The 14041-nt window shown below is 32.3% G+C and overlaps 2 protein-coding genes across 4 annotated transcripts; both read left to right on the top strand.

The window, feature by feature from the left end:
- The first annotated feature begins 2832 nt into the window (after nt 1–2832).
- LOC144555857 (putative peroxygenase 4) lies at nt 2833–5039 on the top strand. Of its 3 annotated transcripts, XM_078304291.1 has the most exons (8): nt 2945–2965; nt 3092–3120; nt 3247–3314; nt 3475–3579; nt 3719–3807; nt 3890–3984; nt 4424–4549; nt 4755–5039. In XM_078304291.1, exons 1-8 carry the CDS (start codon nt 2960–2962, stop codon nt 4897–4899), a joined length of 663 nt encoding a protein of 220 aa, XP_078160417.1. In that variant the 5' UTR covers nt 2945–2959; the 3' UTR covers nt 4900–5039. The 3 variants fall into 3 exon arrangements, with proteins under 3 accessions (XP_078160418.1, XP_078160417.1, XP_078160416.1); XM_078304292.1 differs by lacking the exon at nt 3092–3120 and having other exon boundaries at nt 2833–2988; XM_078304290.1 differs by having other exon boundaries at nt 2960–3120.
- Nucleotides 5040–10037: 4998 nt separating this feature from the next.
- LOC144555856 (putative peroxygenase 4) lies at nt 10038–12413 on the top strand. Its single transcript, XM_078304288.1, has 7 exons — nt 10038–10154; nt 10262–10329; nt 10547–10651; nt 11130–11215; nt 11303–11397; nt 11821–11946; nt 12071–12413. The coding sequence occupies exons 1-7, from the start codon at nt 10093–10095 to the stop codon at nt 12204–12206; spliced, it is 678 nt and encodes a 225-aa protein (XP_078160414.1). The 5' UTR covers nt 10038–10092; the 3' UTR covers nt 12207–12413.
- The last annotated feature ends 1628 nt before the right edge of the window (nt 12414–14041 follow it).

The following is a 14041-nucleotide window of genomic DNA, read 5'->3' as shown; positions in this document are numbered from 1 at the left end:
TTCTGGGGTACAGGAAAATCCTGCCCCCTCTTGTATGGTCACTGTTAAGGGGACCGGTTACTATTACTTTTTAAAATTGGGACTCACCAACAGTGACTCTGGGGGCAGAAATTTTCTACCCCTAAGAGGGCAGACGATTCGATCTCATGCAACCCCACTCTCTTTATTTACTTTTTGGAGGAATTTCATGTATACCATTAATAAATTTTGAAATTACTTATTTCTCCCTCGAAAATTCATAACACCATACAAGAGGATTCAAATGCCTACATCATGTCTTCATTTTTTAAACATTAATAACCTATAATTTTAAATTCAAATATCAATATAAAACCGTTAGATTTGATCTATATCATTTTCCTTATGAATATATAAAAAATTACAAGATTTTGACTTTATTTTGATTGGTATCAAGAGCTTAAAAAAAATACATTTATATGGATAAATTATAGTGAATTTTCAACTTATTAGTACATATAAAAGTAAAAGCCAAAAGTGAAAATTTTTAATGTGGATGTAGAGAAAATAATATAGATGAGATCTAACAGTTTTATTTTGACATATAAGTTCAAAATGTTTTGGTATTAGGGTTTCAAATATGGACACATGAGACACAAAAAATAGAGATATTTGAACTCTCCTCATATCATATTTAAACTCTCCTCATATCATATTTATCTTTCTAAATTTCAAAATCTCACAAATTTACCCAATTACTTGCCTTCTATTAAAACTAATTTTAATTTTAGTACATGTATTCTCCTTTAGTAAAAAAAATAAAAAAAATATGTAGGCTATTAAAAAGTATTTAATTTTCTAATTGGTTGTTTGTAAGGAAAAATTGTTCATTTTGTACTTGTGACTCGGACAAACTTACTCCTAAATGTTACCGTGGGCATCACATGTAGAGAAGTAAATAATATCTTCTCAAAACTAACTAATTAGAATACTAAATATTTTTCTTACACTGACTAGATATTTTTATTTTTAAATAAAGGATAAAATGGCAACAATATAATATTAAAATGAGTTTTAATAGAAAAGGAAATATATTGAGTAAATTTATGGGGTTTTAAAATTTAGAAGGGTAAATATGATATAATGAAATTTTGAGAAGAATATCTGTGTAATTTCAAGGATTTGAATGATATACATGAAATTTCCTCTTGTTTTTTGTTTTTCAATTGAAGTCTTTTTTCAATTTTGTCATTGGTTGAGTAATTTACATGAAAAGATGAAACAACATTCATTGTTTTTCAAAATGTTCGTCTCATTTGATGTTTCGCAAAATATTTAGTTATAATTGGATCCAGAAATGCAAAACTTTCTCTTATTTCCAAAGCATAACACATGGGCTTCTACCTTCCGTTGTCAATACAACTTAAACGAATTAATCAGGATAAGAACATCTTCAAATTGTAATTAATTTGTAAAAGATCGTTCAATGACGTGGCTTAGCAATTAGTTTTAACAAATAGGAATTATATATCATGTGCAATAAAATAAGTTAACCGCGCGTACCTTTCAAAAAACCGAAACCAAAACCAAAAACAAAAACATCAGTTAAACGTTACTCAGGTCATACGAGGATGTGTTGTTGTGACTGAACTGAAGTTAGCTTCGTTGCATGCATTGAACATCAATGCTGTTATGATGTTTTGTGCCCTTTTCCATACTTATCATCGTGCAAACCTCTTCGAACTCATGAAATTTCTGAGTTTCTTTAATAAAGTAATACTAAATCTTCTGTGACAAGTTGTGAGAGCACAAATATACCACAAATATGTATATATGGACCGTATGAAATTCCGAGAACAGGTATTAATTAGGCCGCATTTTTTTTTTTTTTTTTTTTTTTTGCAAATGCCAAGTCTTTACAATTTTGAATTAAATGTAACATCGTGCATTTATGTAAAGATTATTTTGTACAATAAAATTGTAAAAAATCAATGCAATAACTTGATTAGATTACATAAATCATGATGCGTTTAATTTTGAAAAATTAGATAAAGTAGGTAATTAGTGAGTTGCTGCCAACCCATATTAACTAGCTAGTATTTGTATTGATATGAACTATAAAATTTACCACTACTCTGTTTTATTTGCTTGGTTGATATAAATTTGAACTAAAAAAATAAATAAGAATTATGTTATGTTTATAGTCAACCAAATCAACCAAGATTAACCAAACTAAAATAAACCGCTGAGCATGCCTATCTAACTTCTAACCAGAGAGGGTTGGTAACAGTCACTTTGAGGATTTTGTACTTACGAATCATTTATCAAGTAGAACACGCAATATTGTCATACATTTATGGAGTCCGAATATATTGCTTTTATTTTGAAAAAAAAAATCAGAAACTTGTTTTTCATGATCCAACCAGGTACCTGACTCAAGCAAATTGAAACTGACGGTCCAGATTAATCCCGGCCAGATCAAACTCAATCCGGTTCTCGTGGAGACTGTAGGAATTTGTTTTGAGATTCGTGCCAGGCTAAAAGAACCATCCGATTGTAATTGTTGTCAGTCAGGTAATTAACCTGAGGGTTTTAATAGCAAATTTTTCCTTCCCTTTTCTTTCCGTTTGAGAAAATATTTTTCAGGATGCAGTCTATGTGACCAGATATTGGCTTTCCTTATTTATCGCTAGCAGATCTTTTTACCGTTCTTATCTAATATTAGGTTAATTTTACCTGTATTGGGTTTCCCAAACAGCTAATCTTCCCAAAAGAAGTTTGGCCTCACTTGCGTATTTACAACCATCTCTCTAGTCTATATATATATAAAGCGATGACCTCCGGAGAAAACCAGAAACAAGCGAAAGAAGACAGCGCCTCCACGTTGATGTACCCATCTCTCTTATTCTTTTCAGTTACAACTGTCTCATCAGTGTCTCTAATAAATTGGTGACCCCATTCACCAGCTGAGAAACCAAGAAACAAACCAAAGAAGACAGGCATGCGCCTCCACAGTTTCTCCGCGTTCATGTACTATTTCTCATTCCTTTGAATTGCAACTGTTTATAAATAAAGAGGTGACCCCATATTATCACCTGAGGAAACCAGAAACAAACGCAAGAAAGACATGCGCCTCCACATAATACTACTCTCCACTTTCATGTGCCTTGTCCCATTCTTTTCAATTACAACCTTTTTATAATTCTCAATCAACTTTCTCATGCATATCTGATATCTCTATTCTGAACTCTTCTTCCTTTTCTTATCTCTTTTTCTTTTCAATTGAAGCTTGCTGTGTGTTTTATCTGCAATTCCGCTTGGACAGGCTGATGGAGCAACACCACCTTCAAAAAATGGTATGTAGAATTTTTCTTCTCAATGCTTACTCCTTTTTATTTCTTTTTTTATTTAAGTAATGAGGAAAAGAGAACTCTCCATTTTTTTCTTCTAATTTTACTTCAATTCTGATTTATTTTACTTTGTATGGTAAATTGAAATTCGTTATCCATGTAAAAGATACTGCACATTGGAAGTCTGCAAATCTGACAGCGCTTCAAATGCACGTGGCATTCTTTGACAGAGACAATGATGGGATCATCTACATTGAGGAGACTTATCAAGGTAATTCACAATTTATTTCCAATTTGACAGTGGTACTCTCTCTCTCTCTCTTTTCTAGTCTGTTGGATCGATGTACAATTTGAGGGTTGTCATTCTTAAAATTTGGCAAGATAAATTGATGTTCAATTTTCCATTTCAGGCTTGCGGGCACTTGGTGTTGATGCTGCTCTAGCCGTAGCAGGCTCCCTTTTCGTCAATGGTGGTCTCAATTCCCCAACAAGACCTCCTGTACCTTTTCTTTTCTCTGATTTCTTTTGGGATAAATATCTAGAAAATATCATTATGAATTAGTTTTCTGGTAAAACCACAGGGGACAGGAACATCGCCGAGTCTCCCTATCTATATATCAAACATCAGCAAGGGTAAACATGGTAGCGATACTGATGCCTACGACTCTGACGGAAAGTATGCTTACTGTTACTGATTGCTTGTTTTGTAGTATCACATACATAGTTTCCGGGTTATTAACTGCATTTGCATTACTCATTATTATATACTCAATTTAATGGTTCTAATGATGCGCACAGAGCTCAATTTACACTGTATTTGAATAGTTGACTTGTAGTCTCTGAAAATGTTCAGAGCAAGGATAGAGCATGAAAGCGACAAACAGAAGAGAATAACAAGGACAACACCATAAATATGGTTGTACAATTTTGGTCATATTACTTAGCTCTACTTAGCATAAATTTAGTTTGGTGGTATACAATATTTAATGACACTTTTTGTCAGATTGTTCTCCAATAATTGCTTCCTTTCTGCTGAACCATGTTCATGCAATGCTTTCAGGGTTGCTTATATTATTGTTGAGAAAAAGTGAACTCATCTGATTCTGAAATTGTAGGTTTGTTCCTGAAAAGTTTGAACAGATATTCACAAAGTATGCAAAAACAAATCCGAATGCACTATCGTCACAAGAATTGGATGACATGCTTCAAGCAAACCAAGAACCTGGTGATGTTAAGGGATGGTACGTAATTTTGCCTCTTGAAGAAAATCTTGGGTTTTGTTATTTGTGCAAAGATGATGGAAGTCTATCTTATTGTTGGGAAAAAAAAAATTGAATTCAATCTTGCATTTTTTTCTTTACACCTGGATACTAAAATTCCTTCTAAAATTCCGACCTGTGGTAGTTGATTTTGATTTAGTTTTTTTTTTAACTTTGACTTTTACAGTGCTGGTAGCACGGCTGAATGGAAGCTCCTGTATAGTCTGGCCAAAGATAAAGATGGATTTCTTCAAAAGGATACTGTAAAAAGTGTATACGATGGCAGTCTGTTTTATAAATTGGCGCAGAATACCCAGAAAACTCGAAGTTAATCGATTGATGTAGTCCTAGTATTATAGAAAAATAATTAGCATGATTGTGGATCTGCACATGAGTTGCTATTGTCTTTTATAGTGGCTGGTTTATTTGTTATATAGTGAAATTTAATAGTAAAATTACATTATTATTTATTTATCAAACTGTACAATAGAGCATTGTGTACAATTTAGCAGCCTATTACTTCTTTTGGGAAACCACAAGCAGCTTCAGTTGTATTGCTTTTAACTCATATGCACATGGAAGCATATGAAAAAATAGTTGAACAAGCTGAGCCTGCCAAAAGAGAGTACGAATCTGCTGTAATTCAAGTTGAATAATGTTGTTGCTTCATTGTTGAATGAGGCATTGACGGTTGGTGAAAGAAGAAGGTCGATTACTAGAAACAATTTCTCGGGTAGAAGGGTTGAATCTCAAGGCCGAAAATTTTCTTGTTTGCATTGCAAAAAAGAAGCGCACAATAAATAGTAAATGCATTTTAAAGTTATAGCCCTTGAGAGAGAATAGGTGCGTCATCTATATTTTGACAGGAATAAAGTTATGGTCATTTAGATAGCATGAGTGTGTCATCGATGTTTCGACAATGAAACATTGATGCACTTTTGTCGTCGTTAAGTCGGGCATAAAGTATCGGTTCGTTATCGGTGTTTTTGCATGGAAGCATCGTTGTTTTTAAAAAAAAAACTTTAAACAACCATATCTTTGGTTAGGAAAGTCAGATTTGCGCGTATGACCACAATTTGGAAAGGGGGTGATGAGACGAATATGAATTTTGCCCCGAGAAAACCCCCCGGGCATCCAAAGCATCATAATTGCAAAAAAATACATCGTGTAGTGTATCAAAAATTCAGTTTAAGTTTTCTATCAACGGTAGACATTCAACGATCGGTATTTTGTTTAGTCAAAAGTTTGAAAGATTATTCAAGAATTATATATCCATATAATTATTTTAAAATGCATTTATTATTTATTGTGTGCTTTTGCATATTTATAACAAATGGTATATGTTGACAATAATTAAATAATGCAATTATTCTCTCTCTTTCTCTCAATCTCCAATTATTCTCTAAAAAAAAGAAGTTGATATCATTAAGGCAATCTAACCATATTTTCTTGTATATATTTGAATAAAATAAATTATTAAGAATCAAGGTCAAATCCTTAATTAGTGTTATCTTTAGACTTGTGATATCTAACTGACAAATCAAGTAAAAGTTATAAAGAGTTACGACATCACTCATCAATATATCAAATGTCTTATTTTTTGGCATACACCCTAAACAACTAAACTAAAACTCCAGAAAACTATTTAAATAAAAATGCTAAGACCTAAATAAATAAAAAAGGTGGACCGCCCAACTGGGGGGTGGTCAGATAGAATAGTGGACCGCCCGTGGGTTAGGCGGTTATGATAGTTTTGAAAAAAAAAAAAATTGAGGGTAGAGTTGTAAAAACTTTTTTTAGGGTATTAATAAAACAGTTGTCAAATCACTATCTGTAAAAAAATTTAATCAGTTGTCCAATCTCTTTTGCGCTCGTACATTTTTACGTCGCATGACGCACACCAGCGACACCACCCGATACACTGTACTAGATGATGACTTTTTCAAATTGGTTCAATCTCGGCTGTTCGATAATGTTCTAATAGACCGTTTAGAATCGTGACTGTCGTGATGGGTGTATCTTCCGTGTCTACCATGCCGTACCGTGTTTTGTGCCGTGCCATGTTGTGATCAAGACAATTTCCATACTATGCCGTGCCATGTCTTCTTTACTAACAATTGATCACGTCACGCGAATAGTCATAACACATAACTAACAATCATGCCATGTCGTTCCGTGACGAAACCTTGCCTTTCCGTAACGGTTGAACCTCAATTTTCAACTCTGTAGCATGCTTTCAATTACTAAGGGAAACAACATGTATATGAACTCTATGCTACGTATACTTTTGTGTCCCAAGCTACGCCATTTTCTTTTTATTTATAATTTCACAAAATATGTGACTCTGACTTGCATATCTTTTTATCTTATTAAGCATGTAAAAGTTATAATCTGTCAACGATTTTAATTAAAAAATAAAATTTCATATTAAATATTAGCATCCCAATCAAATAGTTTGTCTTTTCTTTATTCTATATATCTTTTTGATGTTTTTGATGTTGTTTCAGTGAAAAAAAAATCTAAACTTATTTAAACATGTACTCGTTACATTTATTTAATTTTCATATTGGTCTTAATTTCTTTCTTTTGTCACATATATATAATACATTACAATTGTCGTCATCACTATTTAATTATTTATTTAAATAATTTGAATCTTATCATCCTAAGACAAAGTAATAATTAATATTAGCAAGTTGTATTATGTTTTGAAGCATTAAAAAAAAAGGGTGCACCATCTACAACTTTTTTCTTACAAAAAAACTAGTGCCTATCTAAATTATGTGATGTGTCTTAAAATTTTATAACTAAAACATAAATTTGAAATTCAAAGAAATATTTTTTTCAGTTACTATTTTATTAGTTGGAAAAGTAAACATGAAGTCCCAAAAGTGTATATTAAAAATTAGTTCATCAGGAGGCTTTGAGCAATGAATAAGATATGAACCATATTAAATTAGTATTTTTAATTTTAGTAAATATTTTCACTTGTAGAAATTAAATATTTGTTTTCTTATTGACAGATACAAGACGTATAATATAGCTACTATTATGATATATTCAATTTGCACTAAGTCAATACTATTTCTTAATTGTAGCAATTAAATATTTATTTCTTTTCAAAAGAATATTATACTAAAACTTTTTATTTATAATTTGAATTTAGAACCAAGATATTGTAATATGTCCTTGTTACAATGGTACTAATATATGTACATAATTAAGTGAGAATGAACAAAAAAAGATTATTTAGTCTAAATAGTCAACCATAAAAAATTTGGATTTGTTCCGCACTAAAGTTACCATCTTTAAAAAAAATTAAACAATTCAATGGTATAATAATTTGCGGAAATGATCCGAAAATGATCCGAGGTTCTGAGTGGTGCGAGGAAACACAAAACTATTTCACTGCGTATATACACACCATTATGCAGTGCCGAGTACAGAATATCAATATTTGACTTTACTCCTCGGAGGCCACGCGTTGTTAATACATATGCGACAAACTTTGCGCTCAGGGAGTGCGCGTCCTCTGAGATATCTCAAATTTTGCGTGACCGACGTGTCCGGTGCCTATTCGGGTACCGTAGGGGGGAGTACTATTTGTATTTGAGATATCTCAGAGGATGCGAATTCGCGTTGAGGGCCCCAGCAAATTCTGAACTCGTATCGTCTGTATTAACTCCAAAGGGGATCTTTTGATTTAATAAATCTCAATCGTCGGATCTGTTTTATGATTCGTGTAAACTAGATCTGCACTAATTTTGAAAGACCCTCCATTTTTTATAAGCAGAATCCGGATTGGCTCCGTTTAAAATCAGATGGTTGAGATTGATTAACTCAAAAATTTCCTTTTGAGTTAATGCAGAGGATACGCATTTGCAAATGCAAATTCTTGGCTGGAGTTCTTCTGCGGCTTATTTTCAGGCGTTCGTTACATATCGATCTGTAGTCTCATTTGCACACTAATTAGCATGATATAAATGTATTTCGACAATTGTTTGGACGCCGGTTTTGACGTGATTTATAGGAAAAATTAAGATTTTTACACATATAGCATACAGCGTTTTAATCGTGGATATAAAACTTAGTAATTATTACAATGTTTTCTAACCAAAATGTATTAAATTCTCTTAGAGCCTAATTACCGACCCAAATAAGCCGGTCAATTTGACCCATTTAACGAAGTTAAATGTTTACGAAAACGACTAGAGAAAACCAACAAAACAAATAATTTATTTGATGGTGCCAGACTGGACACATGGCATGAATTATTGTGAACTAACTTTGTGATTTTGCTTACTGACTCCATCAAATAAATACGAATATGTTACTACAAAATTTTGGGCTTATGCTGCTCTCCAATCAAGAATATGAGCAAATCTGTTATTTTCTTTTCTTCTAGGAAACCTTTTTTCTTACTTTTCTAATTGGACTATCAGGGTTAGTTTCGCACTGAAGCAAATCCACACCCGTACAACTTTCTATATAGTTTATAGAGAATTAACCTTTTTGGTATTTTGGCAAACCTTCTAGCAGACCCTTTCTTCTAGTTGAACTTAAGAGTGAGTCTATGGTACTATGCATATCATGGGTTGTTACCGTGCTACGGCTCTATATTTGAGTTTTCAAATTCTAACGGTCGATCCGAACCGTTCATCTTGTTCTCCATATTAATATGTGTTTGGAGACCAAATTTTACATTTTTTGAAAAAAATTTACTATTTTTTTAGATATTTAGAAAATCACTTGATCTGAAAATTCTGGACCATCCAAAAACAGTGATTTTCAATAAATCTAAAAAAATAGTAAAAAATTTTCAAAAAATGTAAAATTTGGTCTCCAAACACATATTAATATGGAGAACAAGATGAACGGTTCGGATCGACCGTTAGAATTTGAAAACTCAAATATAGAGCCGTAGCACGGTAACAACCCATGATATGCATAGTACCATAGACTCACTCTGAACTTAATTGCTTACATAGAAAACCTTTTGATACTTTCTGTTATTTTATTTTCTTTTCTTCTAGCAAACCTTTTCTTCTAGTTGACTTAATCGCTTACATAGTTGAGCTGAAATACATAATTGCTTACTAGTAAGTTTAATTGTTTTATATATATTTATGTAATTTATAAATTAAAATTTATTAATTAATAATTAGTAATTGTAGTTTATAAATAAGAAAATAGACAACAGATAAAAGCACAGCTTATGTTTTTAAGGAAAATATGGATCTTGCCGACATTTGATTGATGAACTCTTATATGGAAATAAATCTGCTGTTATTCCAACATAAACCTGTTATTCCGATCCCAACCGTTGATTTTCGTTGAGATTTGTTCATAAAAGAATTCTTCATTAAGATTTGTGCAAGAAAAAAATTTAAACGGTTAGAATCGGAATAACAGCAGATTTATTTCCACTTATATATATGGACTGGAACCAGAGCACATGGATGCCAAGAAAAAAACAATTCGTACAAACCTCTGTTTGTCCATTTGCACAAAGAAGTGATCACCTGATGGCTGAAAGGGAAACAAAGCAAATGGCCATGCGCCGCCTCCCTGTGCTCTCCACATTCCTGTAGCCATCTCTAATGGATCCTTTTAGCTTGCTTCCCTTTTCATATTCTTTCATAACATTCTTATACTTCATCCTAAATAAATGTGTCTTCCTTTTTTATTTTTAAGCTTTCTGTGCGCTTTCTCTGCATTTCCTCTGGTAAAGACTACTGATGCGGCCCCTTCGTCAAACACTGGTATGTACATTTTGCTTTTGTTGTTGATTCAACTATTATTTCTGTATCAATGCACAAGTATAATCTACAATAATGAAAAGAGCTTTTTTTTTTTTTTTTTTTTTTTCACGTTTCTTTGTTCATTTTCCTTTTAAAGAGAAAGTGGAGGATGGGGAGGGGGGTTGCATATTTTCTCTCATTTTGGATGCTTTAATTAGCAAGGTTCTCTGTTAATAAGGTACTGGAGAATCGAAATCTGCCATGCTGACGCCGTTGCAAATGCACGCATCGTTTTTTGACAGAGACAAGGATGGGCTGGTCTACCTTAAGGAGACTTATGATGGTTTTTTGTTAATTAATATCATTCAATTTTACATACTCTTTCCTTTTTTTTTATTCTGAATGTAAAATGTGTCAATGTGGTTTTTTCATCGATCCACTGACAATAATTTTGACAATAGTTTTAGATCGAATGAAAAAAGTTTTTAACATCAGACCAAAAGTCTACAAGTGTGTTGTCAATGTATAGATTGTCTGCATCAAATTTCATGTTTATAACAATTAATGTTCAACAATGAATCAAATCTTTTATATTATCTAATTTATCAGACTTGAGAAAGTTTAATCCTTCGATTGACAATAAATATATATCAAAATTCATTATTGCTATAGGCAATACATTTGTACATTATATACGCTAAATATATCAGTATAGCAATACATTTGTACAGTATAACTTAAATTTTAGTTATAGGGAGTGTCAGCAAATCTCATCTTTCTTTTATTATACTTACCATAAAAGGTTTAATTGTTCGCTCCAGGATTGCGTGCAATTGGTCTCGGTGTTGTTAGGGCCACGTCTCTTGCCTTGGTCATCAATGGTGGCCTCAGCCCCGCAACAAGCCCTGTATACCCTCTTGCTCTCTCCCTACTGAAATTTTATAATTAATTTGATAACATATCCGTTTGATTCATTGTATTTGTGAAAGTGCAGAACAAAATTCCATCGCGTTGGCTCCCTATTTATGTGGAGAACATCAGCCGAGGGAAACATGGTAGTGATTCTGGTGCCTATGACTCAGAGGGAAGGTATAGTGCAAATTAGTTTCTGAGTCTTTTATGTTAGAACAATACATTGACAAATTGGGAATTAGAAAAAAAAAAAAAAACAGTTGCTGGTTTTATTAATTATTTCCTTCAATAATGATAATGTACTAATTGAGTTCTCTAAGTTACAACATAAATTGGAAGAGATCAAATGATTTATATGATTGCATTTTGAGTTTAATTGATGCGAGCATTAGCATAATTTGACGTTGTAACGTGAATAGTTTAAATTTTATTCTCTTATGCTTAATAAAGTGAGAAACGATTATTAGAGAGAGAAAAAAAGAAGGGAACAACAACATGAATATGCTTGTTAATATGATAAACAAATGAGAAAAGTACATTTTCTAAGGCACCTTTTTAATCATTTCTTCTAGCTAGGCTCTGCTAATTCCAAAATTACAGGTTTGTTCCTGAAAAGTTCGAAGAGATTTTCAAGAAATATGCAAAAGTAAATCCAAATGCGCTCACATCAGAGGAGGTGGATGAAATGCTTAAAGGAAACGAACAACCGAATGACCCAATAGGACAGTAAGTAATTGCCTCTTGAAGAAATTTGATAATTTCAGTCACTATATATATATACTATCTTTTGTGGAGGAATTTACATTTAACTATACTATTTTTGCTCACCATATATGTTGAATTATGACAGTGCTGGTGGTATGCTTGAATGGAGACTCCTGTATGATCTGGCCAAGGACAAAGATGGCTTTCTCCACAAGGATATCACAAGAAGTGTGTTTGATGGCAGCCTTTTTTACAGATTAGAACGGGAGAGAGCATCTTAACAAAACAACTTGTCAGAAATTAATATGTTCTTTGAAACATTAAGACTATATATAGAAGTGAACTTCTCATTTTCTAAGTAGTTTGATTTCATCTTTTATAATATTTTATATATCTTATTGTTCTGTTGTGGAAATTTGTAATATTGTATATATAATATTTTTACCAAAGTGTCAATTCGAATAGCACGGATTTTTCAAGGCCTAAAATGTTTAGTACCAGTTAGCATTGCATAGAATGTTTTATCTATATGATACACTAAAATTGGCTAGCTGGTGCATTCCATGAATGTACATAAACATTGAAGGAGACAAGAATAGTTTCAAAAGAAGGGTTATACCTCATACTTTTCATACTTCATCGTATCTTATGTTTTATATTTTTGTTTTTAAAATTCAAATTGTTGATCTAAACCGATCAACATGATATATATATTAAAATATAGTTGGAGATAAAATTTTATAATTTTTAAAAAACATATTATTTTTTCAGAAATCACTGTTTCTGAAGTGTGGCCCAGAGTCGTGTTGGGATTTCAGGCCCGTAATAGGCCCAAACAAAACCGGCCCGTGGCTGATTAGGTTAACAGCTTCTCCCTTTCTTATTTTATGGTGCGTTTATTCTTCATCTAGGAGTTTCTTTTTTTGTGTGAAAGACTGCCAGATATTGATCGTTGTAAAATGTGAGAGAGCCAGATTTTGAGGGATTAGTCGGTTGTAACCTCTCAGTAGATCACGGCTAAAATAAAAATGACTCGATTAATTCACTAAATATGTAGTGATATTCTTTTTCTTTTCTTTTTTTCGATTGTATATATATGCATGACTAATTTATCTATAAAAGTTAATGGGGATATAATTCTTGATTGTTGATTGCAAGTTTCTGTTCTGACTAGTTTCAAAAACGTGAAAAGAATCAAATTGTATTTTTGAGGTAATTGGGCGCACGGAAATGTTTGAGAAATCATCGAACTAAACCATATTTAACTAAACTTCAAAGCAAGATAAAGCGGCCATTTTTATTAATACCCAAAAGAAAAAGTTAATTTTAAAAATAACCCCGCATTTTATTTTTTTTCAAAAATGACCTAACTGCCTGGCCCACGGGCGGTCTCCTAGGAGACTAAACCGCCCCACCCCCACCCACGGGTGGTCTGGTCATTTTTTTTTTTTTTAGAGATCTGAGTATTTTGATTTAAATAATTTTGTGAAGAAAAAATTTTCTTGTTTAGAGTGTATGCCAAAAAAAATAAGACGTTTGATAAATTTATGAAGTGATGCCGTAACTCTTTATAACTTTATTTGTCAGTTAGATATCACAAGTCTAAATATAACACTAATGAAGGACTTGGCCTTTATTCAAAAAATTTCAAGCTCTGACAGCTTGTTGATCTTTTTCTCTTTTTCCAGTTTTTATAATATATGTATAATGAGAAGGGTTCAAATGCCTCCATGTTTTTGTGCCTCCATCTCCTTCCATTATTTTCAAAGTTCAAACAGTTGATCCGAACCGCTCAACCTAACCTCCATACTAAAATATGTTTGGAGACCAAATTTTATATTTTTAGGAATTTTTTTACTATTTTTTTAGATAGGTACAAAATCAGTAAATCTGAACCATCTAAAAACAGTATTTTTCTACCTATCTAAAATAATAGTAAAAAAATTCCTAAAAATATAAAATTTGGTCTCCAAACATATTTTAGTATGGAGTTTAGGTTAAGCGGTTCGGATCGACTGTTTGAACTTTGAAAATGATGGAAGGAGATGGAGGCATGATGGAGGCACAAAAACATGGAGGCATTTGAACCCTCCTCATGTATAATATATGCATATAT

The sequence above is a fragment of the Carex rostrata genome, chromosome 6 (assembly GCF_964058835.1).
Source record: "Carex rostrata chromosome 6, lpCarRost1.2, whole genome shotgun sequence".
Taxonomy (NCBI): domain Eukaryota; kingdom Viridiplantae; phylum Streptophyta; class Magnoliopsida; order Poales; family Cyperaceae; genus Carex; species Carex rostrata.
The sequence above is the reverse complement of the archived record's forward strand: the minus strand, read 5'-3'. Positions and strand labels throughout refer to the sequence as shown.

Bases quoted from the DNA above. Each gene is read 5' to 3' on its own strand.
- LOC144555856 (XM_078304288.1), top strand. From the start codon at position 10,093: ATGGCTGAAAGGGAAACAAAGCAAATGGCCATGCGCCGCCTCCCTGTG. The intron at 10,330-10,546 runs GTATGTACATTT...TCTGTTAATAAG, and splicing joins GGCCCCTTCGTCAAACACTG to GTACTGGAGAATCGAAATCT. The intron at 11,216-11,302 runs GTATACCCTCTT...GTGAAAGTGCAG, and splicing joins TCAGCCCCGCAACAAGCCCT to AACAAAATTCCATCGCGTTG.
- LOC144555857 (XM_078304291.1), top strand. The intron at 3,580-3,718 runs GTAATTCACAAT...TTTCCATTTCAG, and splicing joins CATTGAGGAGACTTATCAAG to GCTTGCGGGCACTTGGTGTT. The intron at 4,550-4,754 runs GTACGTAATTTT...TGACTTTTACAG, and splicing joins CCTGGTGATGTTAAGGGATG to TGCTGGTAGCACGGCTGAAT.